The sequence below is a fragment of the Muscardinus avellanarius genome (genome assembly GCF_963383645.1).
Source record: "Muscardinus avellanarius genome assembly, chromosome: Y".
Taxonomy (NCBI): domain Eukaryota; kingdom Metazoa; phylum Chordata; class Mammalia; order Rodentia; family Gliridae; genus Muscardinus; species Muscardinus avellanarius.
Genome location: NC_137809.1, coordinates 8,693,444 through 8,720,624, shown reverse-complemented (window position 1 = coordinate 8,720,624; position 27,181 = coordinate 8,693,444). Strand labels below are relative to the sequence as shown.

Sequence of the window (27,181 nt, the reverse complement as noted above, 5' to 3'; positions counted from 1 at the left end):
AGATCCTTTGAAGAATAATGCAGAACTTCCGACATTAATCTCATTGTTTGTTGTTGTTGTTTGGTACTGGAGATTAAACCCAGGGGGATTCTACTACCTAGTTTTACACCCTGTCCTATTTTTTATTCTTTGCTTTGAAACAAGGTCTAAATTGTGGAGGCCCTCACTAAGTAGCTGAAGCGGGCTGAGAGCCTGTGATCCTCCTCTGGCTCAGCCTCCAAAGTACTGGGATTACAAGTGTGCGCCACTGCACTCAGCAATTTGTAATCTCTAGTTTCGTTGGGAGGGGAGACAATGTTTACAAGAACTATGCACAAGATATTGGTAATTTAAACCCCGCATGGTGGCACATGCTTGTAATCTCAGCATTCTGGAGGCTGAAACCAGAGGATTGTGGTTCAGGGACAGCGAACTTAACGAGGCCCTCCCTAACTTAGTGAGACCCTGTTTAAAAATAAAGAATAAAAAAATAGGGCAGGGGATGTGGCTTGGAGGTCAAATGCCCCTGGGTTCTATCCCAAGACATTTTTTTCCCCGCGGGGGGGGGGGAATAACTTAAAGCCAGGACCCACTGATAAATAAATTGTTCACATTTAAGTGTCCTGTGGTGCTACAGAGAAGTAGAGATGTGAGCTACAAGATGAGAAGCAATGCCTATATGCCCAGAAAACTCACTTTATCCTTTTCAACCTACCATGCTTTTCTGGGGTTCATTCTTAACACTAATTTGACCACTCTGTTTCAGTTCCTTAAGCTTGGGGATTCCCTCAATCACGAACAGCCAAATTCTCTTGCTAGGCTGGTCGTTCAGAATTTCTGGTTTTATGGGCTTTGGGGACTTTTCAGCAGGGGAGCTAGGAAAAGAAAGGTGCTCAAAGTGACCACCGCAAGGACCGGGCTGAAGTCACCGGGAAGTGGGCTATCACCTACGTCATTCACAATATAATTGTCCCATTGTTTCCTCACTACGGGAGGTGGAGGCCTTGGCCGGGAGGTGGAGGCCTTGGCCGCTAGCAGCTCACTCACACACCACTAGGAAACTACCTAAATCCCGGCAGCCTAAACCACTCAAGCCGGGTAGCATCCAGCCACTTGCTAGTGCTGAGGACTCCCCTCCGCTTTCTCCGATCCAGGTCTTCAACCACCCTCTACAATCTTGCTGCCCAACTCTTTTTGCCTACTCAGCCAGAAGATTCAAACCACGGTCGACTGCTCTACGAAATGGACACTACGCACGACACTTGTGGTCACTTTACCTTAAACCCTTTCAGCTTCTGAATATTTTTTTTTCACTAGTTCCAACTCTGGTGAAGCTTCCAAAACGTAGGGGAGGATAGTCAGTGCAGGGAATTTTTACGAGAAACTTTTGACCCACCGAAGTGAAAGGGAAGAGAAAAATCACCTTTTTTTTTTTTTTAAAGAGGAAATCAAGGGGGTGGGAGGCGAGAGTAAATGTCGATGCATTATCGCTATGTTTAAAATCCCAAAACTGGAAAAAGGATAGAACCAGAATTTTTTCTAGATCCTAGAACAGCAAGACTTTGGAAAGGAGGGAGGGGCAGCAAAGTTCTCGCGATCTTCAACAGCGTTTAAGACGGGACTAGAAGATCCCGCGAGGTTATGACTAAGCGAACGCGAGTTAGCGAGGCAGAAAGTAACGGTAGCTATAAAGGGGCTGGCAGTGGTGGTGTGGAAAGAGTTGGACGCATAGCTTCCGTGCTGCCATAAAGTCATCTGAGTGGTATTTTACTGGTGTCTGCAAGCTGTGTACTTCAGATCTGTAGTTCCCTGTGCGAAGTTCGGTATTTGGACTTTTTACAACTGCAGCGGGAGAATCCGGTTTCCCGGCTTCCTTCAGGGATGAGTCATGTGGCGGTTGAAAATACGCTCGGGCTGGACCAGCAGGTGAGTTAAAATGATTCGAGGCTCTTTTCGAAGGCCTTGTTTAATTTTCTTAATGTTTTTTTTTTGTGTGTGTGTGCGTTCTGGTATAAGGGTAGTGGAACTAAAAACGGGGAAGGAAGCTGGATTAAGTTTTGCGGAGGTGGCGGGGAAGTAACGGGCTGCTAACGGTAACATTGTGACGGTTTGGTCCTGAGTTTTTTTTTGTATCCGGTCGCGTTTAATGGCTTCTGTGTAGGCGAGTGCTAATTTGCGGAAATGCGTATGTGAGAGTTCGGCATGATTTGCGATGGGGTGTTGGGGTGTGGTGTGCGAAAATAGGCTTTTTTGTCTTGAAGAATTTGCTTGTCCTTGGTCCTGATTTATTGCAGTTTATCGTTGGTGTGTAAACGTGAACTAAAGCCACTGAGTATGGGTATAGGAGAAAAACTGTCGAAATGGCGCAGGCTTTTATTGTGTATTGCACAATGGGAAGTTCCCCGGCTCTTAGTAGATGGGACCCTACAGGAACTACATGAGGCGAATGGATAAACAGATATCTTAAGATTTTGTATTCTTCCGCGGGTCCTGGGAATTTAATATAGTCCTAAAGTAGAGAATGAGGCCTTATTTCCGGAATGGGAAGTTTTGAGACTTCCCGCGAGAACCGGAATGGAATGGGGGTTGGCCGCTGCAGTTCATTTGATCGGTGTCTGGTTATAAGAGGTTAGAGGACCGCTGGTAGACGTGTGAAATGTTAGTGACTCCACAGTTTTACACTTTTTTTTTTTAAGTTTGTCCAGTTAGTGGAGATTAATAGTTTTTAGGTAAAAGGGTCGTCCACAGGAAAAATACCTACTGATTAGTAGGAACAGTCTTTTATTGTGCCTGTGGAGAAAAACTGAAATAGTTGAAAGCCAGAGCTTGCTCAGTTTAGTAGAATACTATTTCTTTCGAAATGCTAGAATTACAAGCTTGTTTTCAATGCATAGTGTCTGTTGCTTTTGGAGTTTTGTTGTCATAGGAGCCTTTCAATTAATCAGCTCAACATAACCCACTTTTGGCCCCCCACGTCTTGACACTAATAGGTCACAAGTCTTTTTGGTTTTTGGTGGTACTGGGAGTGGAATCCAGAGGCTTTATACCTCCAGGCTATAGTCCCAGACCTATTTTTTATATTTTATTTGAAAACAGGGTCTCACTAAGTTGCTGAGAGTAGCTGACTTTAAACCTGTATGATCCTCCTTTCTCAGCCTCCCAAGTACTGGATTACAAGCTTGTGCCACCATGCTCAGCTACAAATTTTAATATTATATGTGATATGCGGGATTGAATTTAGGGGCATTTGCCCCCAAGTTATACCACCCACCCTGTTTTGTTTTTATTTTGAAACCGGATCTCACTAGATTGAGTCTCACCATTTCCTGAGGTTATTCAGTACACCATTTCCTGAGGTTATTCAGTACCTGTAGTTAACCTATTTTGGCCTTCATATTATTAAGATTGCACATTGAATATGTTCCACTAACTAAATGAGTATGGGGTGGGTGTGCTGGTGATTTTGAGGTGTTCTGCCCCATTGTACTCCTGGACTCCCCCCCCGGGGGGGGGGATTAAACCCTGAGATGTTTTTTCTGCCCCCCCCCACCCCCTTGGTACTCCCAGGTTGTCATTGGGTGTGTGTGGTGTGATACTAGTGATTGAACCTAGAGGCATTGAACCTTTGGGCAACCCCTTCAGCCCGATTATATTTGTTTTTTGGGAAACAGGATCTTGCTTGATGGTGTCGCGTCCCTAAGGCTCCGTCCTGCAGAGCCCTGGGAAAGAACACACAAACACCGAGTCTGCTGCTGATGCTTCCTCTTTAATGCTTCCCCTTCAATGCGCACAGCAGGCAAATATATATCAGTCTCATAACCCCTCCCTCATCACCCCACCAACCCCAAGCTTCCCACAGCTAGGGCATGCACATTTCTAACCCTCTCATAGGCAGGCTGGTGGTAGCACGAGGCGCTGCATCACTGATCATCCGTAGGGTGCCTGATAGGGCTCACTGCGCAGACTCAGGGCACAGCAAGCCTCGTGAGCCTCGTGACTTGGCAACATGCCTAGGCGTCATCTTGAGCCACTGCCCATCCCGGTCTAGCCAAGTGGGCCCCGACATCTCCCCCTTTTTGTTTTATTAAAATTAAGGCTCGGGACCATGCCTGTCTTAGGTTGTTGAACCTCAAGGATCATTCTTACCCGTCATTGGGAAAGCAATAGCATGATTACTCCCATCTTAGGTTGATATGATACCAGGGACGATCGTACCCGTCTTTGACTACCGATCCAGTATATTGAGCCATACGTGAGGAGATGAGCCAGCTTCAAGGGCAGCCAGAGCTTGCACCAGCATGTGCTGTTGTTGCACAGTTTGTTGTCAAATATGCCTGATATATCCAACCAGGACACAGCATACTACCACCAGCAAAAAATGCCCAGAATGCCACACCACCCCAATTTCTTAAGAAGCTCACTGTCCCCTGTATCAGGTCCATCCATTGTTGTACTGAGGCAATCTCACGTGGGTAGATTTGATTATGACAATGGACGCTCCAGGTTCTGTCATAGTCTGTTCAAATTTATGGCTCCAATTTCCCAGAAGCATTCTGCCTATCTGTCAGGATAGATTGCCTGCACGGGAAAAATTCTGATACTGCACAGAGGTCATGCATAATCCAGACAATTTTTGAATACATGGTACCATGGCCATCTGTCCCAAGATGTCCACCTGTTCTTGTAATAGGTCCACTCTTTGATTTACCATCATTATGCCTGCTTTAAGCTGCCCATTTATTCGAGCTCCTTATGCTATGGCAGTAGCTGTACTTGGGATATCGTATTTACAGCAGCAGCCGTATTAATTGATGTTGCTAAGGCTGCAGCAACAGTTGCTGCTGCAGCCACGGAGGCCATAATTATTAACAGTGTTAAGAAAATTTTCGATGGTGGCTGCTTTCACTTGCACTTCTCCCTTAAAAAGAATCTTACAGAGAGCCTCTTTGACTTTCATAGTAGTAACCTTATACCCCACGATAAGTCTTGCTTTGTTGCAGTCCACGAGCTTTCTACTTCGTCTCTAAATCCTGCGAACCTACACAGCGCTGTCCCTTCGTCGCTTACCTGTGAACTTACCCCACAGCGTTCCCGGGTTTTTTGGCTCCACTTTTCCCGTCCCTAAGGCTCCATCCTGCAGAGCCCTGGGAAAGAACACACAAACGCCGAGTCTGCTGATGATGCTTCCTCTTTAATGCTTTCCCTTCAATGCGCACAGCAGGCAAATATATATCAGTCTCATAACCCCTCCCTCATCACCCCACCAACCCCAAGCTTCCCACAGCTAGGGCATGCACATTTCTAACCCTCTCATAGGCGGGCTGGTGGTAGCACAAGGTGCTGCGTCACTGATCATCCATAGGGCGCCTGATAGGGCTCACTGCGCAGGCTCAGGGCACCGCCAGCCTCGTGAGCCTCGTGACTTGGCAATATGCCTAGGCGCCATCTTGAGCCACCGCCCCATCCCTGTCTAGCCGAGTGGGCCCCGACAGATGGAAGAGAGTCTCTCTACTTGTTGAGGCTGTTCTTGAACCTTTGATTCTTCTATCTCTTGCCTTCCAGTCTGACTTGGGGGCTCTTGTTTTGAAGCTGGGTCTCTCTAGGCATGGTAAGACTATCTGGAACTCATGTTCTTCTTAGACTCAAATACAGAGATTAAAGGCCTGAGTAACCACACCCAGTTGAAACAGGTTTATTTTTTTAGGAAAGTGTGAGAACAGCTGGGAAAAGCCCCTGGGTTCTACCCTCCTCCACACACACAAAAAAATTCTCTGGGTTCCACCCTCTACACACACACTCACACACAAAGTGTGAGCACCCTCTACACACACACTCACACACAAAGTGTGAGAGCATGCAGTTTGCATTTGTAAGTTTTCTTGTAGATTGAATCCATATAACTCTTGATAAACTATATTCTCTGATAGTTGCAGTGACACAATACCTGGGAAGCTTCACAGACTAGAGGCCAGTTTTAAGGACACTCTCAGCCATTTAGGGAGACCCTACTTCCAAATAAACAAACTGGACTGGGAGTGCAGTTAATAGGTGGGATGCCCTGCTCTTAAGTTCAGTTTTAATGGCCCAAGAACATAGTTGTTATTATTGCTTTAGTACTTTACTATTTAAATACTACTATTTAGCATTTTACTACTAAAATCATAGTAATATATTCTTGGGCTCATTAAAATTAATTGGCAAATTCAATCTGGAAATTTTTTGATGACTGGAGAGTACTCAGCCAGATGTAAGTGGTATGCCTCAGTTTTGCTTGGCTGAGACAGGAGAAGCTCAGGTTCAAGAAAAGCCTCAGCAATTTAGTGTCCCTTCAAAATAAATTTTAAAAAAAAGGTTAGGACTCAGGTTAGAATGCTAGTGGGTTCAATCCCCATAAATATTGGGCTTGGATCTTACTTTTTTTTATTGGAGGGGCTGAGAATTGAACCCAAGGAGAAGGAATGTTACTACTGCTGAGCTACATCTCCAGCTCTATTGTATTTTTATTTTGAAATATCTGGCAAAACTGCCCTGTAATTTGCCATCCTCCTGTAACAGCCTCCCAAGTACTGCGATTATAGATGTGTGCCCTGTTTAGGTTTTGGGTGGTGCTGCTGCTGCTTGCTAATTGAACTCAAGGACATTCTATCTAAGAGCTACACCTCCAGCCAGTTTTATTTTTTGGTTTGGAAATGGTCTCGCTAGGTTCCTTAGAGTCTCAATACTTGCTGAGGCTGTCCTCAACCTGTTTTCCTCCTATTTTAGCCTCCCAAGTCCTGGGATTACAGGTGTATCCCACAATGCCCACTAATCCTCAAATTCGAAATCCAGTGTTTACATGTAATACTATGTGAAATGCCTTGTGCAATGGTCAGTGTTTTTTCTTTGTTCTTACAAGTTTATTTTGTACGGGTGATTTTTCTTTTGCTTCTAATATATTATAGGTAAGGCATTACAAAATGTAGTAAAACAATTTGCTATTTACAGTTTTGAAATTTGTCAGTGTAAAGAGAACAGGAGTTGAGATTAAAGATGGTTTTTTTTTTTTTTTTTTTTTTTTTTTTTTTTTTTTTTTTTCCTGCTGTGCAGGAGGTTGAACCCAATAGCATTTTACTTCTGAGCTACACTTCCAACCTTGGTTTTTGTTTTTGTTTTTGTTTTTTCCAAAATGGGCTCACTAAGTAGCTGAGGCCTGTGGTGAACCTACAATCCTTATGTCTCAGCCTCCCAAGTACTGGGATTTTTATAAAAATTTGAGCCACCACACACAGCTTTATTACCTTTTTCTTTCTTTTTTTTTTTTTTTTTTTTTTGGTATACTGGGGATTGAATCCAGGGGCATTCTATCTCTGAGATACATCCCCAGCTCTATTCTTTTATTCTTTAGTTTGAAACAGTGTCTCACTAAGTAGCTAAGTCTGGCTATGAGCATACTATCTTCCTTGTCTCAGCCTCCCCAGTACTGGGATTTAAAGCATGTGATCACTGTCTTTTTTTTTTTTTTTTTTTTTTTTTTTTGGTAGTACTGGGGCTCCTGGAAGCCCTTCTACCTCCAGGCTACACTCCCAGACCTATTTTATATTTTTATTTGGAAACAGGGTCTCTTAAGCCAGCAAGGCTGGCTCTGAACCAGCGCAATCCTCCTGTTTCCGCCTTCCAAGCACGGGGATTACAAACCAGCACCACCACGCCCGGATGCCTGTCTTATTTTAAAAGCATTGACTGTCGCTTGTGCTTCTTAATATTTTTGTGATCAAAGACCTCTCTGAAGTTATCTTATTGTCTAAGGTGGTAGGAATAAACACTGCCATACTGTTAAGCATTAATTGATGCAGTGGTATATAAAGCTGCAAGTACTTGCCACCTGATGAAACCTATTAAATCTTTATACTTAGAAATTCAAACTAAAAATAATTCATGTTTCATAGATTTCAGAGCATTCTTCAAATTTGGGGGGACCTAGTAAATTGCAGAGTATAAGGCCTTTCTAGGTAGGCTTCTGATTTGTGATTTTGATGCTATATGCTTGCTTTTTGCCTTAGTTCTTACTGTGTCACCCTGTTTCATTTACAGTTTGCTGGTCTAGACCTGAACTCCTCTGATAACCAGAGTGGAGGAGGAGGGAATACAGCAAGCAGTAAGTAATTTTTTAAAACATACAATATTTGTATCGTAGGTTACTGTTAATTTTATTGATTGGGCTTATCTTTTTTCTGTTCAGTTTTGCCACATAAAAATGTAGTGGTATGGTTCTGCTAGATAATATTTTTTTTCTTAGATGTTAATTTTAAACAACTTCAAGCACAAACAGAATTCCACAGATTCTTAAGTTTTGGGTTGGCCATTTTTTTAAAATTAAAAGCAAAATAAGTTTTTTGCTTGTTTCTGAAGGGGGTGTTGGGGTTAGATTGATATGAGAGATAAGTTGATGATTTTTTTAAGGGACACTAAGCAGTTTCTACACTTTGGAAAAAATGTTTGGTTAATTAGCTAAAGAATATAATTAGCTGGGCGTGGTGGCACACTCTTAAACCAAGCGCATGGGAGGCTAAGACAGGAGGATGGTACAGGTTTGAAGCCAACCTCAGTTACTTAGTGAGGCTCTCAGCAACTTAGTGAGACCCTGTTTCCAAATAAAGAATATAATTAGGTAAGTAGAGAAATTTGGATATTAAGGTAATAGTTGATTTCGATATTGGTTAATTGCTTCTTGATTATAGGTTATGAGTAAAAAAGAAATTTGGATATTTCAGGTAAAATAGCTGGCTTCCTTCTACATTTGTTAGTTTTCAGTCTTAGTTGTTGACTTTTATTTTTATTTTTTTATTTTATTTTTTTTTAATTTTGGGGGGTCTGGGGATGTTGGGCATTCTATCTCCGAGCTACACCCCCTGCCCTATTTTTATTCTTTATTTTGAAACAGGGTCTCACTCAGCCTCTGAGTTGCAGAGGGAGGGCCTTGCTAAGTAGCTGAGGCTGTCTGTGAACCGCGATCATTCAGTCTCAGCCTCCCGAATACTGAGATTACAAGCATGCACCGCCATGCTGGGCAGGTATTAACTTCGTTTTAAAAACACAAAACAATTCCTCCAATTTATTTTCCACTTCTAGATTTCTTTGTTTTGTTTGTTTTTATATTGTATAATCATCTTACCAGTAGTAAAAGAAAAGCAGTTGCTGACATTTGGGTAAAAGTTGTATCTTGGAGAATATGAAAGGCTTTCAATTTTACATTTTTTTTCTTTTAGAAGGGCGCTATATACCTCCTCATTTAAGGAACAGAGAAGCTTCTAAAGGTATGTCACCATGGCATTTGTGTAGATTTGTGTTTTTAGAAGATAGACCATAAATGCCAAGGCCTGTAATAAAGTACTTGAGAGACTGAAACTGGAAGATCCCATTCTCAGCAACTCAGAGACATCCTCAACAATTTACACCGTGTTTCAAACTAAAAAGTAAAATAGGGGTGGGAGTGTACCTCAGAAGTAAACCTCTCCTGTGTTCAATCCCCACTCCTGGGAGGGAAAAGAGTAGAACATAGGAGAAAAAATTAACTTTAGGGATTCTGAAGTTTTTTTGTTTTTGTTTTTGTTTTTTTGGTGGTACTGGGGTTCCTGGAAGCCCTTCTACTTCCAGGCTACACTCCCAGACCTATTTTTACATTTTCATTTGGAAACAGGGTCTCCTAAGCTAGCGCGCGCGCGCGGCTGGCTTCGAACCTGCGCGATCCTCCTGTCTCTGCCTCCCAAGCGCGGGGATTACAAGCGTGCGCCACCATGCCCGGCTTTTTTTTTTTTTTTTAATCTAACTACCTTTGGAAACAGTGTAATGCTGAATCATGAATAGTTTCTTTTGTCTTTTGGCAAACTTTAAGCCCAACACATAGAAATTACATAGAGTTAAAATTATTCTTTATTTATTTTTTGGTGGTACTGGGGTTCCTGGAAACTCTTCTACCTCCAGGCTACACTCCCAGACCTATTTTATACTTTTTTATTTGGAAACAGGGTCTCTTAAGCCAGCACGGCTGGCTCCGAACCTTTGCGATCCTCCTGTCTCCGCCTCCCAAGCGCAGGGATTACAAGTGTGTGCCACCACACCTGGCTTAAAATTATTCTTAATCTGTAAACATGAGAACACAAATTCTGTTGGAAAGGAGTGTTTTGAGAAAGGCTTGTAGTCCCAGTATTTGGAAGCCTGTGACAGGAGGGGTACAGATTAGTGGCCCTTCACTATTTAATGAGACCCTGTTTCAAAATAAAGAATAAAAAACAGGGATGAAACCCAGGGGCATTCTACCTCTGAGCTACACCCACAGCCCCATATTTTATTCTTTATTTTGAAACAGGGTCTCACTGAATTGCAGAGGGCTTCACTAGGTATTGAGGCTGACCTCAAACTGCGTCCTCCTGTCTCAGCCTCCCAAATGCTGGGATTATAAGTGTGCATCACCATGCCTGGCTTCCTTTTTATTGATACTATAAAATATCTGAATTTATGTTAAGCTTTTAATTTAAAGGCGCAAGTTCACTTGTAACTGTTCTTTCATCTGTAGATAGATAGCAATAAGATTGGTTTGTGTTTTACTGAGGTTTGAACCTCAGTCTTTTCTCTGAACTACACCCCAGCCCTTTGTAAAATTACCCTGGCTGACCTTGAACCTGATCAGGCTCTGCCTAACTATTTTTTTCCTTCCTAAAGAACACCTACGCCGGGCATGGTGGCGCATGCTTCTAATCCCAGAGCTTGGTAGGCTGAGACAGGAGGATCGCACAGGTTTGAAGCCAGCCTCAGCTACTTAGTGAGGCTCTCAGCAAGTTAATGAGACCCTGTTTCCAAAGAAATATTAAAAAAATAAATAAGTCTGGGAGTATAGCCCAGAGGTAGAAAGCCTCTGCATTTCACCCACAGTATAGGAAGGAGGGAGGGAGGGAGCTTCTGACCAAGCTTATTGAGATGACAGGATTTTTGTACTCTTAGAAATTGACAGGGTGAATAGCCAGGCGTGGTGGCACATGCTTGTAATCCCCGAACTTGAAAGGCTGAGACGGGGGATTGCACAGGTTCAAAGTCAGCCTCAGCCAGCTTAAGAGACCCTGTTTCCAAATAAAAAATATAGAATAGGTCTGGGAGTATAGCCTGGAGGTAGGAGGGGCCCCTGGGTTCCATCCCCAGTACCACCAAAAAAAGAAAAAAATTGACAGGGTGATGGTGCACACTTGTAATTCCAGCATTTGAAAGGCTGAGACAGGAGAATCAGCTACTTAGGCCAGTTGCAACTCAGTGAGACCCAGTTTCAAAATAATAAAAAATAGGGCAGGGGTGTAGCTCAGAGGTCAAATGCCCCTGAGTTCCATCCTCATACCCACAAAAAGAGAGAGAGAGAGAGAGAGAGAGAGAGAGAGAGAGAGAGAGAGAGAGAGAGAGAGAGAGAGAGAGAGAGGGGTTGCCCTATGTCCTAAATTGTCAGAGTGATTTAAAAAGAATACAAGCCCAAGATGGGTGTGGTGGCTCACACTTGGAATCCCAGAATTCCAGAGGCTGAGATAGGAGGATCTCGGTTGTGGACAGCCCAGCAACTTAGGCCCTTTGCAACTCAGTGAGACCTTGTTTCAAAATAAAGAATTAAAAATAGGGCTGGGGGGTGTAGCTCTGACAAAGAACCCCTGTGGGTTCCACCCCACCAGTACTACAAAAACAAAACAAAAAAAAAAACGCAAGCCCAATGTGGTAGCTCACACATATAATACCAGTACTTGGAAGGCTGAGATGGAAGGATCGAAAATTAGAGGGCAACCTCAGTAAGCACTGAGATGCTTGGCAACTTAGCAAGACCCTTTTTGAAAATAAAACTAAAATAGGCAGGGGGGTGTAAGTTGGTGATGGAATTGAACCCCTAGGTTCAATCCCCAGTACTCCTCCCTTCAAAAAATTCACTGATCGATTGGGCTTCCTAAAAGCCCAGTAGAATTAAGTTCACAACATTGAAATTTTTTATTCTATATTGACTACCATTTATTTGATCTTTTTTTTTTTAGATATTACTATACAAAACCAGATTTTTTTTAATATGCTGAAGATGCTCAACTGACTAATCTTATTTAAATTGCTGTTAATAGGTAACAAATTACTTTCTTCAGGTTCCTTCAATTGAATGAATTCCTGATGTTTTTCATGACACTTGTTTACATAGTTTACTATATGCAATTATGATCATCTAATAAATTTCTTATTGGTTATTTAGATTTCATTTGCCTTAGTTTATTCTTTTCTTCAGGTAATTGACTCTGGAGTAACTTTCAGCGAGGCTACCCAAAGTGTGTTGTGGATACCATATGCTATATGTTTAACTTAATATTTGTTTGTATACAGTATTTGTAAGCTTTTTGTTTAGGAGTTGGACATAATATGTTAACTAGCTTTAGCCTACCTACTTTTAGCTTGAAAATTTATCAAAGGCATTTGGGATCACTCTTTTGTGGTAAGTCATAGCTCTAAAACAGGCATGGAGGCAGGCGTGGTGGCGCACGCTTGTGATCCCAGCATTCGGTAGGCTGAGACTGGAGGATCGTGGTTCGCGGACAGCCTCAGCTACTTAGGCCCTCTGCAACTTAGTGAGAACCTGTTTCAAAAATAAAGAATAATGCTGGGTGTGGTGGCGCACTTGTAATCCCCACACTTGGGAGACTGAGACAGGAGGATCACGCAGGTTTGAAGCCAGCCTCAGCTGGCTTAAGAGACCCTGTTTCCAAATAAAAAACAAAATAGGTCTGGGAGTGTAGCCCGTAAGTAGAAGGCCTCTGGGTTTTGTCCCCAGTACCACCAAAAAATTAATAATAATAATTTTTAAAAATAAAGAATAAAAAATAGGACTGGGGGTGTAACTCGAGGTACAATGCCTGTGGGTTCTATCCCCAGTACTACCCCCCCCGCAAAAAAAAAAACAAGCTTGCCAAAGTCTAAAATAATTGAAATAGGCTTGTGATTTTGGTACATGAAAAGAGCTCAGCTGTGCATGGTAGCACATGCCTATAATAAGCAGTACCAGTTTGGAGCCAGCCTCTGCAACTAAGCAAGGCTTTTGGCAATTTAGCAAATCCTTTTTCCAAATAAAAAATTAAATAGGGAGCCAAGTGTGGTGGGGCACTCTTGTATCCCAGCATTTGGGAGGCTAAGACAGGAGTATCAAGGTTTGTGGACAGCCTCAGCTACTTAGTGAGGCCCTTTGCAACTCAGTGAGACCCTGTTTCAAAATAAAGAATAAAATAGAACTGAGGGTGTAGCTCAGAGATAGAAAGTCCATGGGTTCCATTCCCAGTACCAAAAAAAAAAAAAAAAGGAATGGGATGATCTTTTAGAGGTAGTAGTTACTCTTAACATCGGGAGATTACTGCTTAATGTAGTGATGGAAAAAAGATTGTAAAAATTCTGTTTGTGGAACCCATTGACCTGAATCCACCAGGATCAGATTAAGGAAGGCTATGTTCAAGGAGAACTTCATATGTGGAAAGATAAAAAATCGAACAAAATATTTTCAGCTTCTAATTTTTAAATTTTTCTTTAAGGATTATATGATAAGGACAGTTCAGGGTGGAGTAGTAGTAAAGATAAAGATGCTTACAGCAGTTTTGGGTCTCGTGATTCAAGAGGAAAGCCCAGTTATTTCAGTGATCGTGGAAGTGGATCCAGGGGAAGGTAAATTCTTTGCTTATATGTGTATACAGTAGTAATTTAGTAATCTTTATATGTCATATCTCATTTATATATTTCTTGATCCTTGTGCATGATGCTTTGAAATTAAAAGATAATCTGCTAATGGAATTTAAGGAAAATGTTGATGTATTTTTTATTTGAGTATTTAGTATTAGATTTTGAACCCAGAGACATTCTATCTCTGAATTACACCCCCAACCCTATTATTTCTTGTTTTGAAACTAGATTATAACTAAGCTGCTGAGGCTGGTCTCCAACCTGTGCTTCTCTTTTGTCAGCCTTCTAAGTACTGGGTTCATAGGCATACTCTACCACACCTGGCTTTATTTATTTTATCCTGTGTGTGTGTGTGTGTGTGTATGTGTGTGTGTGTGTGTGTCCTAAAAGAAGTTAATCTGTTAAATTAGATGAATTGCAGCTAGGCGTGGTGGCTCATGCTTGTAATCCCAGCATTGGGGAGGCTGAGACAGGAGGATCGCGGTTTGCGGACAGCCTCGGCTACTTAGTGAGGTCCTCTGCAACTCAGTGAGACCCTGTTTCAAAATAAAGAATAAAAAATAGGGCAGGAGGTGTAGCTCACAGGTAGAATACCCCTGGGTTCTATCCCTAGTACTACCAAAAAAAAAATGACCTGTTAGGAAATAGGCATTAAATAAGAATGTTGAAATCAGACATAAGGATATAAACATTCAAAATGAAAAGTTTTAAGATATTTATTGCTTTTTGTGACCGTTTTTCAACATTTTATCATTTATTTATTTGTGGTGCTAGGAATTCAATGTAGGACATTCTTTTTTTTTTTTTTTTTTTTGGGTGGTACTGGGGGTGGAACCCAGAGGCTTTCTACCTCCAGGCTATACTCCCAGACCTTTTTTATATTTTATTTGGAAACAGGGTCTCACTAAGTTGCTGAGAGCTTCACTAAGTAGCTGAGGCTGGCCTCGAACCCGTGCGATCCTCCTGTCAGCCTCCCAAGCGCGGGGATTACAAGCGTGCGCCACCACGCCCAGCTCAATGTAAGACATTCTGCTTGTAAGGTGCATATGTAGCCCTATCTGAGAGCCCACACTTACTTGCTTAGGCTGCCTCCAAACCTTTGGCCTCTCAAATACTGGGATTACAAATGTGTACCACTACATACTATTCAACACTACATTTTTAATTGCAGTATAAGTGAATTGATTTTTTCTTAAGAATTTAGTACCTGTCGGGTGTGGTAGCACATGCTTGTAATCCCTGCATTTGGGAGGCTGAGACAGGAGGATCACACAGGTTTGAAGCCAGCCTCAGTTACTTAGGCCTTTGCAATTCAGTGAGACCTTGTTTCAGAAATAAAGAATAAAAATAATCTGGGCGTGGTGACACATGCTTGTCATCCCAGCATTCAGGAGGCTGAGACCAGAGGATCACAGTTCACAGGCAGCCTCAGCTTAGTGAGGCCTTCTACAACTCAGTGAGACCCAGTTGCAAAATAAAGAATAAAAAGTAGGGCAGGGGCTGTATCTCAGAGGTCGAATGTTCCTGGGTCCACCCCCAGACCTTCAAAAAAAAAAAAAAGAAAGAATAAAAATAGAGCTGGAGGTGTAGCTTGGAGGTATAATGCTTCTGGGTTTCAATCCCAGTACCAAAAAACAAAAAAGATGGTAGTTTTCTATTCTAAGTGACATGTACTGATTTATGTGCTGTTTAGATTTGATGATCGTGGACGAAGCGACTATGATGGTATTGGCAGTCGTGGTGACAGAACTGGCTTTGGTAAATTTGAACGAAGTGGACATAGTCGTTGGTGTGATAAATCTGATGAAGATGATTGGTCAAAACCACTTCCACCAAGTGAACGCTTGGAGCAGTAAGTTTTTAAAATATGTATTGATTATTGTGAAAATTGCTATTCTCTATAACATGTAATAATAATTTGATTTCAGGGAACTCTTTTCTGGAGGTAATACTGGGATTAATTTTGAGAAATATGATGATATACCAGTAGAGGCAACCGGCAATAACTGCCCTCCACATATTGAAAGTGTAAGTTTTTTTATTTTATTTTTTTAAACCATTTGGCTATAAACAAAAACAGGTTATGACTGTTATTATTAATAATCCTGAAATAGAAAAATGTTTCTAATATAAATATTTTTCTAATGTAGATTAGATGAGGAATCCCTTTTCTTAAAAAATGTCTTGACATTTTCTTTATCTTTGTGGCACTGGGGATGGAGCTCAAGGCCATTCTACCTCCAAGCTGCACAGCCCTATTTTTTATTCTTTATTTTGAAACAGGGTCTCACTGAGTTGCAAAGCTTACTAAGTAGCTGAGGCTGGCTGCAAACCACAACCCTCCTCTCTCAGCCTCCCAAGTGCTGGGATTACAAATGTGTGCCACCACGCTCAGCTATGTCATGACATTTTTACCCGCAAAAGTAGCTTTAGACTACATCATGAGAAATTTAAGTGATTACTTTCATTTTGATTATGTTAGTATAAAGCAAATTATAGGAGTTATAGTGTTTCTATTTTTACTTGCATTTGATCTTGTTGCTTAACAGTTCAGCGATGTTGAGATGGGAGAAATTATTATGGGAAACATTGAGCTTACTCGTTATACTCGTCCTACTCCAGTGCAAAAACATGCTATTCCTATTATCAAAGAAAAAAGGGATTTAATGGCTTGTGCTCAAACAGGTAAGCACATGTAAAAAAGAATAAAATATTCTAACTGGACTTGTATTACAAGTAATATTTTATGTAGGAAGGCCTGAGTCCTATGTTTAGCATGATTTTAAGATAAGTAGAACAAGGATATCTTTTTGTCTTTTTTTTTTTTTTTTTTTTTTTGGAGTATGGGGGTGGAACCCAGGTCCCTTTCTACCTCCAGGCTATACTCCCAGACCTATTTTATACTTTGGCTCGCTAAGTTGCTGAGAGCCTCACTAAGTAGCTGAGGCTGGCTTCCAACCCGTGCAATCCTCCTGTTTCAGCCTGCCAAGTGCGGGGATTACAAGTGTGCACCACCACGCCTGGCTTGTCTTACATTTTTCAGTCCTTGGGATCAGAAGCTAATAATTAATTAGGAGATATTTAGGAATTCTGTTGAAAACTGTTAGTCTGATGAGTGTACTACAAAAGGTAAAATTTGGCATGTGGTGGGGACAGATTAGGGATATGAATAGAAAATGTTAAACCGTAAACATCCAGAACATAAGAAGTAAGCAAGTGCCTCCCAGTTTATTGCTTATCTTTTCTTTACATAAAAGTTGTTTTTAAGTATTTTCTTTAAGAAATAGAATTATACCCAGGTTTGGTGGCCTACACTTGTAATCCCTGCATTTGGTAGACTGAGACAGGAGGATTGTGCAGGTTCGAAGCCAGCCTCAGCTACTTAGCAAGGCCCTTTGCAAATCGTTGAGACCCTGTTTCAAAATGAAGAATAAAATTAGCCGGGCGTGGTGGCGCACGCTTGTAATCCCCGCGCTTGGGAGGCGGAGACAGGAGGATCGCACAGGTTCAAAGCCAGCTGCGCTGGCTTAAGAGACCCTGTTTCCAAAAATAAAATAGCTCTGGGAGTATAGCCCGGAGGTAGAGGGGCTTCCAGGAACCCCAGTACCACCAAAAAAAAAAAAAGTATAAATAGGTCTGGGAGTGTAGCCCAGAAGTAGAAGGGCTTCCAAGAACCCCAGTTATCACCAAAAAAAAAAAAAAAGAGGAGGAGGAGGAGGAGGAAGATTATAAGACTGGCGGGTGTCACTTGGAGGTAGAATGTCCCTGTGTTCCACCTCCAGTACTGCAGTTACATATTTTATTTTGTTAGGGGTTGGATGCTAAGAATTGAATCTAGAAGCAGTCTACCTCCCAGCAACACCCAGCCCTATTTTTTTATTCTTTCTAATTTAGAAACAGGGTCTCATTCAGTTGTGAAAGGGCCTCAGTACCTGAGGCTGTCCACAAACCGAGATTTTCCAGTCTCAGCCTCCTGAATGCTGAGATTAAAAGCATGCACCACCACACCCAGCTTCCTCAACCCTATTTTTGTTTTGTTTTGTTTTTACCTCTGAGCTACATCTTCAGCTTTATTTTTTGTTGTTGTTTAATTTGAAAACAAGATCTCAGCCTCTCAAACACTGAGATAAGTAATTCCTACCACAGCCAGCCAGTTGCATTATTTTTAATATTATTATAGTTATTGCCAGGCGTGGTGGCGCACGCTTGTAATCCCCGCGCTTGGGAGGCGGAGACAGGAGGATCGCGCAGGTTCGAAGCCAGCCGCGCGCGCTGGCTTAGGAGACCCTGTTTCTAAATAAAAATATAAAAATAGGTCTGGGAGTGTAGCCCAGAAGTAGAAGGGCTTCCAGGAACCCCAGTACCACCAAAAAAAAAAAAAAAAAAAAAAAAATTATAGTTATTACTATAGCCTTCAGGCAAAATTCAGCCTTTGTTTATTTAAGGTTTTTTTTTTTTTTTTTTGCAGGTCTGGGGATGGAACCTAGGGGCATTTGACCTCTGAGCTACACCCCCCTGCCCTATTTTTTATTCTTTATTTTGAAACCGGGTCTCACTGAGTTGCAGAGGGGCCTCACTAAATAGCTGAGGCTGTCACACCCAGCTTACTTAAGAATTTCTATGAGTTAGCCGGGCATGATGGTGCACACTTGTAATCCCAGCATTCAGGAGGCTGAGACCTGGCAGATCACGGTTCACGGACAGCCTCAGCTACTTAATGTGGCCCTCTGCAACTTTAGTGAGACCCTATTTCAAAATAAAGAATAAAAAATTGGGCAGGAGGAGTAGCTCAGAGGTCAAATGCCTCTGGGTTCCATTCCCAGACCCTCAAAAAAAAAAAAAAAAGAATTTTTATGAGCCAAGCTCAAGCCTTAAATCTCCATATAATTGGGCAGCTTATCTATATAGTGGGATCACAGACTCTAAGTCTAGTACTTGAGCAGCTAGGACAAGCGAATTGCAGGTTTGAGGACAGCCTCATCAAATAGTGAGACTGTTATCAACCTAGTGAGACCTTGTTTAAAAAAAAAATGTGTGTATACACACACACACACACACACACATATATATTTTATATATATATAATAATTATATATATATATTATATATATATATGGCTGGGAGTATAACCCGGAGGTAGAAAGCTCCTGGGTTCCATCTCTAGTACCACATGGAAGGATGGATGGGGATGGGCGGGCATGGTTATAGTGCTTGGGAGGCTGAGATAGGATGATCCCAGGTTTTCAGCCTTCCTTAGCAACTTAAGCCCTGTTTTACCCTGGGAGTGTAGCTCAGTGGTAGAGTACCCCTGGGTTTAGTTCCCAGTGCAACACATACACACGTGCACTCTTGCAAATTGGTATGTATCTCAGAGGTAGAATAGCCCTGGTTTCATTTAGTAAAACAAAAAAAGAAACACTTTTCTGTAAAAATACCCATTTGCATGTTTATAGTCTGGTCTATAAAATCTTACAGCTTATTAGACTTTGTGTGTGTATGGTGAGGGTGGAACCTAGGGGCTTTTTTATCTCCAGGATATACTCCCAGACCTATTTTATACTTTATTTGGAAACAGGGTCTCACTAAGTTGCTGAGAGCCTCAATAAGTTGCTGAGAGCCTCAGTAAGTAGCTAAGGCTGCCTTCGAACCTGTGCGATCCCTGCGCTGGTATTACAGCATGTGCCTCCATGCCCGGTGCTTATAAGACATTTATGAAACACCTGATCCTTGTTTTACATTTCAAAAGGTATGATTCAGTATAAGTAAAAGTTGAAATGGAAGAGGGTGCCACTTTTTGAGACAGTGGTGTTTTTGCACAAATATAGATCATAAAAAGCATTTTATACTTGGTTGTGTAAATTTACTATTTTACCCCAAAACCCATCATAGGAAAAGTTTGTTGTTGTTGCTTGGTTGTATGGGAACTTTCTCAAGTCTTAAATTTAAAAGGTCTAAAACCAGTATTTTTCTTAACAGGGTCTGGGAAAACTGCAGCATTTCTTCTACCCATCCTTAGTCAGATATACACAGATGGTCCAGGAGAGGCTTTGAAAGCTATGAAGGTAAAAGTTTTTTTGTCAAATAATAAAATTATGGTAAGAAAAAGTTTTGTAGCTGGGTGTGGTGGCACATGTTTGTAATCCCAGCATGGGGGAGGCTGAGACTGGAGGATGGCAGTTCGCAGCCAGCCTCCGCTACTTAGTGAGGCCCACCACAACTTAGTGAGACCCTGTTTAAAAATAAATAATTAGGGCAAGGGTGTAGCTCAGCGGTCTAATGCCCTAGGGTTCCATCCCAGACCCGCAAAAAAGAAAGACAGAAAGACAGAGAAAGCAAACAAGCAAGCATAAAAAAGGGCTGAGGGTGTAGCTTAGTGGCAGAATGCCCCCTGGGTTCCATTCCCAGTACTGCAAGAAAAAAAAAATTTTCTATAAATTTTTGTGGATATTGTAGTTTTCTCTTCAACCTATTAACCCAGTGAAAATGGCTTTTATCTGTAATCCTTAAATGACACAGGGAATTTTGTTCAGATGAATGGGGGTCTTATATGTGCCAGTATTGGGAAATGACTTTAAAGTGTATTTGAAATTAGCTCTGGTATTAGAAAGACAGAGCTTGGAGCAGGGCGTGATGGTGCACACTCGTAATCCCTGTTCTTGGGAGACGGAGACAGGAGGATTGTGGAGGTTCAAAGCCAGCTTCACTGGCTTAGGAGACCCTGTTTCCAAATAAAAATATAAAAATGGGTCTGGGGGATAGCCCAGAGGTAGAAGGATTTCCAGGAAGCCCAGTACCACCAAAAAAAAAAAAAAAAAAAAAAAAAAAAGCCTTGGGTTCAGGCAGGCACTCAAAGAAGAGCCCTATAGAGTTCCCAGCACCAAGGGGAACAACAGAGATAGCTCCAGGGCCTTTTTTCATTGTAAAGACAAGCCAAAATTTCCTAAGGATATAGGAGGATGCCATATGCCTTCAAGAGATACCAGATTCCGATAATCAATTAACACATTTGGGGTATAACAAAAGGATTAGGGTCTGTACCATAGACAAGGCAGGCCTACAGAAAGGAATCATCACATCAAAAGACCTGCCCCAGAAGAGGCAGATCCAGTTGGGTCAGAAGATTATTGATATAAAACTTCAGTAACTTAATTTTCAAGTTATTCCTCTACACATACCCACCCACTCCCCTTTTTGGGTATAGGGCTTTAATATCTGTTCCTATCTTTTCATCTTTATAATACAATTGCCTAAGGTTACAGCAAAAAGGAGTTCTGTCTATTGTTTTCTACAAATAGCTAAGAACAAGAACCTGTGGCTATATCTCACATTGGTACCCTAACATTACAGGTTAAAATTGTACTTGTTTCTTAGGAAAATGGAAGATATGGTCGCCGCAAGCAATACCCGATCTCCTTGGTGTTAGCCCCAACAAGAGAACTGGCTGTTCAGATTTATGAGGAAGCCAGGAAAGTATGTATTCTCATGATTGGTTGTTTTTTTTTTAATCAGTTCTAATGATGTTTTTGTGACTAATAAATTTTGCTTCTAGTTCTCATACCGTTCTAGAGTCCGTCCTTGTGTAGTTTATGGTGGTGCAGATATTGGTCAGCAGATTCGTGATTTAGAACGTGGATGCCACTTGTTAGTTGCCACTCCAGGACGTCTTGTAGATATGATGGAAAGAGGAAAAATTGGCTTAGACTTCTGCAAGTATGTTAATTTTGTATTAGAACTCTATATAAGGTCATTGCTTTTGTAGTAATTCATAATTACTCTTACTAATTTAATTTACATAAGTATACACATATACACTTTTATGGGTGCATGTAATTTAATTTCTACTTTAATCCAAGCCTCTTTCCCAACCTCCAACTCACACCATCGCCTTGGTAAATGAGGATTGAGTCCTCTTTCTAGCACTAAGCTAGACCTTTTTTTTTTTTTTTTGAGACAGGGTCTTTAACTTAGCATACCCTGGCCTTCAATCTTCAATCTTTCTGTCGCAAGCTCCCAAATACTAGGATTATTGGTTAGTACTACTGTGCCCCATTGAATGTAACCACCTTAGTAGTAATGGCTGATTGAAATTCCAGTTCAGGCTGTATGGTTTATTGGTAACAGTTAAACAAAAAGTGTTTAAAATTTAGAGGATAGAAGCCGGGCATGGTGGCACACACTTGTAATCCTCAGGCTTGGAAGGCTGAGACAGAAGGATCGCACAAGTTTGAAGCCAGCCTTAGCTACTTAGAGAGGCTCTCAGGAACTTAGTGAGCCCCTGTTTCCAAATACAGTTTAAAATAGGTCTGGGAGAGCTGGGCGTGGTGGCACATGCTTGTAATCCCTGCACTTGGGAGGCAGAGACAGGAGGATCACACAGGTTCGAAGCGCAGCTGGCTTAAGAGACCCTGTTTCCAAATAAAAATATCAAAAATAGGTCTGGGAGTGTAGCCCAGAGATAGAAGGGCTTCCAAGAACCCCCCTACCACCAAAAACAACAACAAAAAGACAGGTCTGGGAGTATAGCCCAGAGGAGAAAACCCCTGGGTTCCACCCTCAGTACCACCCAAAAAATAAATAAAATTTAGAGGATAGAATGTTCACTACTTGTAGCTGGGCATGGTGGCACATGCTTGTAATCCCCTCATTCGGGAGGCTGAGACTGGAGTATCGCAGTTTGTGTACAGCCTTAGCTACTTAGTGAGGCCCTCTGCAACTTAGTGAGACTCTATTTCAAAATAAAGAATAAAAAATAGGGCAGGGACTATAGCTTGGGAGTCAAATGCCTCTGGGTTCCATCCCTAGACCTGAAAAAAAAAAAAAAAAAAAAAAGGATGTTTAGTGCTTGAATGCAAAGCCAGGCACGGTGGTGCATGTGTTTTATCCTAGTAATTGGGAGGTTGAGACAGAAGGATCACAAATTCGAGGACAGCGTCAGCAACTTTTAAGACTCATCAGCTGGGCATAGTGGTGCACACTTGTAATCCTAGCATTGGAGTGGTTGAGACTGGAGTATTGTGGTTTGCAGACACCCTCAGCTGCTTAGTGAGGGCCTCTGCAACTTAGTGAGACCCTATTTCAAAATAAAGAATTAAAAAATAGGGCAGAGGGTGTAGCTCAGTGGTCGAATGCCCCTGGGTTCTATCCCCAGACATGCAAAAAAAAAAAAAAAATCTCTCATCAACCTAGCAAGATCCTGTTTCCAATAAGAAATAAAATTGGGCTGAGGGTGTAGCTCAAAGGTGGAATGCTGCTGCTGGGCATGATGGCACACGCTTGTAATCCCAGTGCTTGGGAGGCTGAGACAAGGAGGATCTCATAGGTTGGAAGTGTGCCTCCACTACTTAGTGAGACTTTCAGCAACTAGTGACACTCTGTTTCCAAATACAGTGTAAAAAATTAGGTGTGGGAGTATAGCCCAGAGGTGGAAAAGCCCCTGTGTTCCACCCTCAGAACCACAAAACGAAAAAGGTGGAATGCCTCTGGTTTCAGTTCCCAACACCTCCCACCCCTGTATGTACAGTTAATTTTATGTACAACTATAGTTTCTCAGCATAGATTCAATGATCTATTTAACATCAGCTGAGTATTTTCCACTAACAGATACTTAGTGTTAGATGAAGCTGATAGAATGCTGGATATGGGATTTGAACCTCAGATACGTCGCATAGTCGAACAAGATACTATGCCACCTAAAGGTGTCCGCCACACCATGATGTTTAGTGCTACTTTTCCTAAGGAGATACAGGTATTTTTTGTTGTTTCCTTTTCCTTTAAAAACATTACTATCTGTTGGTAACTATGAAGATAATTTATGTGTTGGAATAGATAATTTAGAGTTTTTTGTTTTTGCTTTTTCAGATGCTTGCTCGTGATTTCTTGGATGAATACATTTTTCTGGCTGTAGGTAGAGTAGGCTCTACCTCTGAGAACATCACACAGAAAGTGGTTTGGGTAGAAGAATTAGACAAGCGATCTTTTCTCCTTGACCTCTTAAATGCAACAGGTAAAATTTTATAATAGGTATAAATACTCTTTGGCTCATCTCTGTTCTTATACTTCCCACCATTGCTCCATTTTATTTTTATTTTATTTTCCCCCTGTGGTGCTGGGAAATAAACCCAGGCACATTCTACCTCTGAGATATATGTATCTCCATCCTTATTTTATTGTTTAACTACAATCAAGATCAAGTTGCTAGCCGGGTGTGGTGGTACACACTTGTAACTCCAGCATTCGGGAGGCTGAGACTGGAAGATTGCGGTTCGCGGACAGCCTCAGCTACTTAATGAGGCCCTCTGCAACTTAGATCCTGTTTCAAAATAAATAAAGAATAAAAAATAGGGCAGGGGGTATAGGTCAGAGGTCAAATGCCCCTCAGTTCCATCCCTAAACCCATCAAAAAAAGATCAAGTTGCTGAAGCTGGCTTTGTGTTTTTTGCTTTATTTGTTTTTTGTTTTTGTGGTATTGGCAGTGGAATCCAGGGGCTTTCTACCTCCGGGCTATACTCCCAGACCTATTTCATGTTTTATTTGGAAACAGGGTCTCACTGAGTTGCTGAGATCCTCACTTAAGTAGCTGAGGCTGGCTTCAAACCTGTGCGATCCTCCTGTCTCAGCCTCCCAAGCGCAGGGATTACAAGCGTGCACCACTGCACCTGGCTTTGAGGCTGTTTTTGAACAGGCACGTACTACCATGCCTGACTTTGTGTCATTCCTGTGTGTGTGTGTGTGTGTGTGTGTGTGTGTGTGTGTGTGTGTAGTACTGAGGACTGAACCCAGGGGTTATCTTTTGTGTGTGTGTGTGGTAACTAGGGATTGAACTCCGGAATTCTGCCTCTGAATTACATCCCCAGGCCAAATTTTATTTATTTACTTTTATAGTACTGGGGGTTGAACCCAGGGGCATTCTACCTCCAAGTTACACCCCCAGCCCTATTTATTATTCTTTATTTTGAAACAGGGTCTCACTAAATTTTAGTGCGCATCACTAAATAGCTGAGGCTGATCACAAACTTGTGATACTCTTGTCTCAGCCTCCCAAGTGCTGGAATTACAAGCATTTGTCACCATGCCCAGCTATATTTTTTATTTTGAAACAAGGCCTCACTAAGTTGCTGAGACTTGACTCTGAACCTGCAATCCTCCTTTGTGAGCCTCCAAAGTACTGGGATTACACATGTGCTCCCACCACCCTGGATTGAATCTATTTTATTTTATTTATTTTTTTTTTTTTATGGGTCTGGGGATGGAACCCAGGGGCATTCGACCTCTGAGCTGCATCTCCTGTTCTATTTTTTATTTATTTTGAAACCAGGTCTCACTGAGTTGCAAAGGGCCTCACTAAGTAGCTGAGGCTGTCTGCTAACCATGATCCTCCAGTCTCAGACTCCAAAATGCTGGGATTACAAGTGTACACCACCACACCCGGCAATTATTCTTTATTTTGAAACAGGGTCTAAGCTGAGGCTGTCCACAAACCACAATCCTCCCATCTCAGCCTCCCAAATGTTGGGATTACAAGCATAGGCCAGCACACCCAGCTAATTTTTTTTTTTTTTTTTTTGAGAGTCTTGCTCTATTCTGAAAGTCTTGCTACTTGTTGAGACTGTCCTTGAATCTTAGATACTCCTCGCTTAACCTCCCAACTACTAGGATAATGGGCATGGCTCACCATGCCTGACCACTCCACTTTTAAAATGAAGTACCAAGAAAATTAAGCTAATTCAGTATTTGAAATTGACAGTGATATCAAGATCTTATTAATGTTTTAATTTTTCAGGGAAGGATTCACTGACTTTAGTGTTTGTGGAAACCAAAAAGGGTGCAGATTCTCTGGAGGATTTCTTATACCATGAAGGATATGCATGTACCAGTATTCATGGAGACAGATCACAGAGAGATCGAGAGGAGGCCCTTCACCAGTTCCGCTCGGGGAAAAGTCCAATTTTAGTGGCTACAGCTGTGAGTACAGTTTTTCTCTTTTTAATTAATGTTGAAATATTGCTCTCTCTAAATTAATGTTATTTTTCAGGTGGCAGCAAGAGGTTTAGACATTTCAAATGTGAAACATGTTATCAATTTTGATTTGCCAAGTGATATTGAAGAATATGTACACCGCATAGGCCGTACAGGACGCGTGGGAAACCTTGGTAAGATGTTTGTCATTTTCTCTTATTTAGTTGTGATTATGTAGTAAAGAATTTTACACACAATCTTAAGATAGACCCTGTAAGGAGAAACTTTATATCAGAGTAATGAACTAAGTAAAAGTTTTTGTTCAGTGTCTTTGGTTATATTGCAAATTTATAATGTCATTTTACAGTTATAATTAAATTATATAGGAGAGTAAAAACACTAGATTTTAGGTACTTTTTTTTTTTAGGCCTTGCCACCTCATTCTTCAATAAAAGGAATATAAATATCACAAAAGATTTATTGGATCTTCTTATTGAAGCTAAACAAGAAGTGCCATCTTGGTTGGAAAATATGGCTTATGAGCACCACCACAAGGGTAGCAGTCGTGGGCGTTCTAAGAGGTATACAATTGTTTTGAGTCTTCATTGTTTTGTAGTGGGGTAATGTTTTGTTGAGAGAAACTTGACACATTGTATCTCATATATAGGATGTGGGGCATAATGGTTTAATGTTTATCTTAATTCTTCAAAGTATTTTGGACAAGGAATAATTACAAAAGGTGACATGGAGCTAAATACCAACTCTTAAATGATGAGACTTTGAAAATACCACTAGAGTAAACCAACCCAGAGTAAATTGAATTAAATAAATTGAGATTTGAGAAGTTTAATCAGGAATTGGCATTTTAATGGAACTTTATACTTAGAGGTCACCATATAATATTTTTTTTTAACAGATTCAGTGGAGGCTTTGGTGCCAGAGATTACCGACAAAGCAGTGGATCCAGCAGTTCTGGGTTTAGTAGTAGTCGTGCAAGCAGCAGCCACAGTGGTGGAGGCAGTCATAGCAGTAACAGAGGATTTGGTGGAGGTAATGATAATTTTGGGGGGGAGAAGGATCTATTTTTCTGCTTACTTACCTTCTTCCAAGCACTAGAGAAAACTGATTTCTGGAGAAGACAAAATTCACTAGATTTCACTTAGATTTACATTAAAATATTTGTTAAAAGGCTTGGTACAATGGCACAGGCCTATAATTTGTTAGTTGGGAGCCTTTGGCAGGAGGATTCCAAGCTCAGAGGTAACATGGGCAACTGTTGAGATCCTGTCTCAAAAAATAAAGGGTTGGGGGTGCAGCTTAGTAGTAGAGCACTCATGGTTTCATACACACACACACAGACAGACACACACACACACACACACACACACACACACACACTTGAGAAAAGAGAAAATAACAATGAATGACTTAATTTATCTTTTTAAACATTTTTTTAATAGGTGGCTATGGAGGCTTCTACAATAGTGACGGATATGGAGGAAATTATAACTCCCAGGGAGTTGACTGGTGGGGCAACTGA

At 41.4% G+C, this 27,181-nt stretch overlaps 2 protein-coding genes across 4 annotated transcripts in view; both read left to right on the top strand.

The window, feature by feature from the left end:
- Positions 1-27,181, top strand: part of LOC308279535 (F-box-like/WD repeat-containing protein TBL1XR1) — a gene marked incomplete at both ends in the record, with an annotated part of 935,328 nt that overhangs the window by 439,619 nt on the left and 468,528 nt on the right.
- Positions 1,861-27,181, top strand: LOC308279545 (ATP-dependent RNA helicase DDX3Y; the record flags this gene model as incomplete). Of its 3 annotated transcripts, none has more annotated exons than XM_080719673.1 (17): positions 1,861-1,905; positions 8,050-8,113; positions 9,225-9,272; positions 13,542-13,671; positions 15,380-15,538; positions 15,615-15,714; positions 16,236-16,371; positions 19,663-19,748; positions 21,058-21,156; positions 21,236-21,396; positions 23,287-23,431; positions 23,545-23,689; positions 25,466-25,647; positions 25,718-25,835; positions 26,069-26,222; positions 26,558-26,691; positions 27,102-27,181. In XM_080719673.1, 17 exons carry the CDS (start codon positions 1,861-1,863, stop codon positions 27,179-27,181), a joined length of 1,986 nt encoding a protein of 661 aa, XP_080575799.1. The 3 variants fall into 3 exon arrangements, with proteins under 3 accessions (XP_080575799.1, XP_080575798.1, XP_080575800.1); XM_080719672.1 differs by having other exon boundaries at positions 26,528-26,691; XM_080719674.1 differs by lacking the exon at positions 9,225-9,272 and having other exon boundaries at positions 26,528-26,691.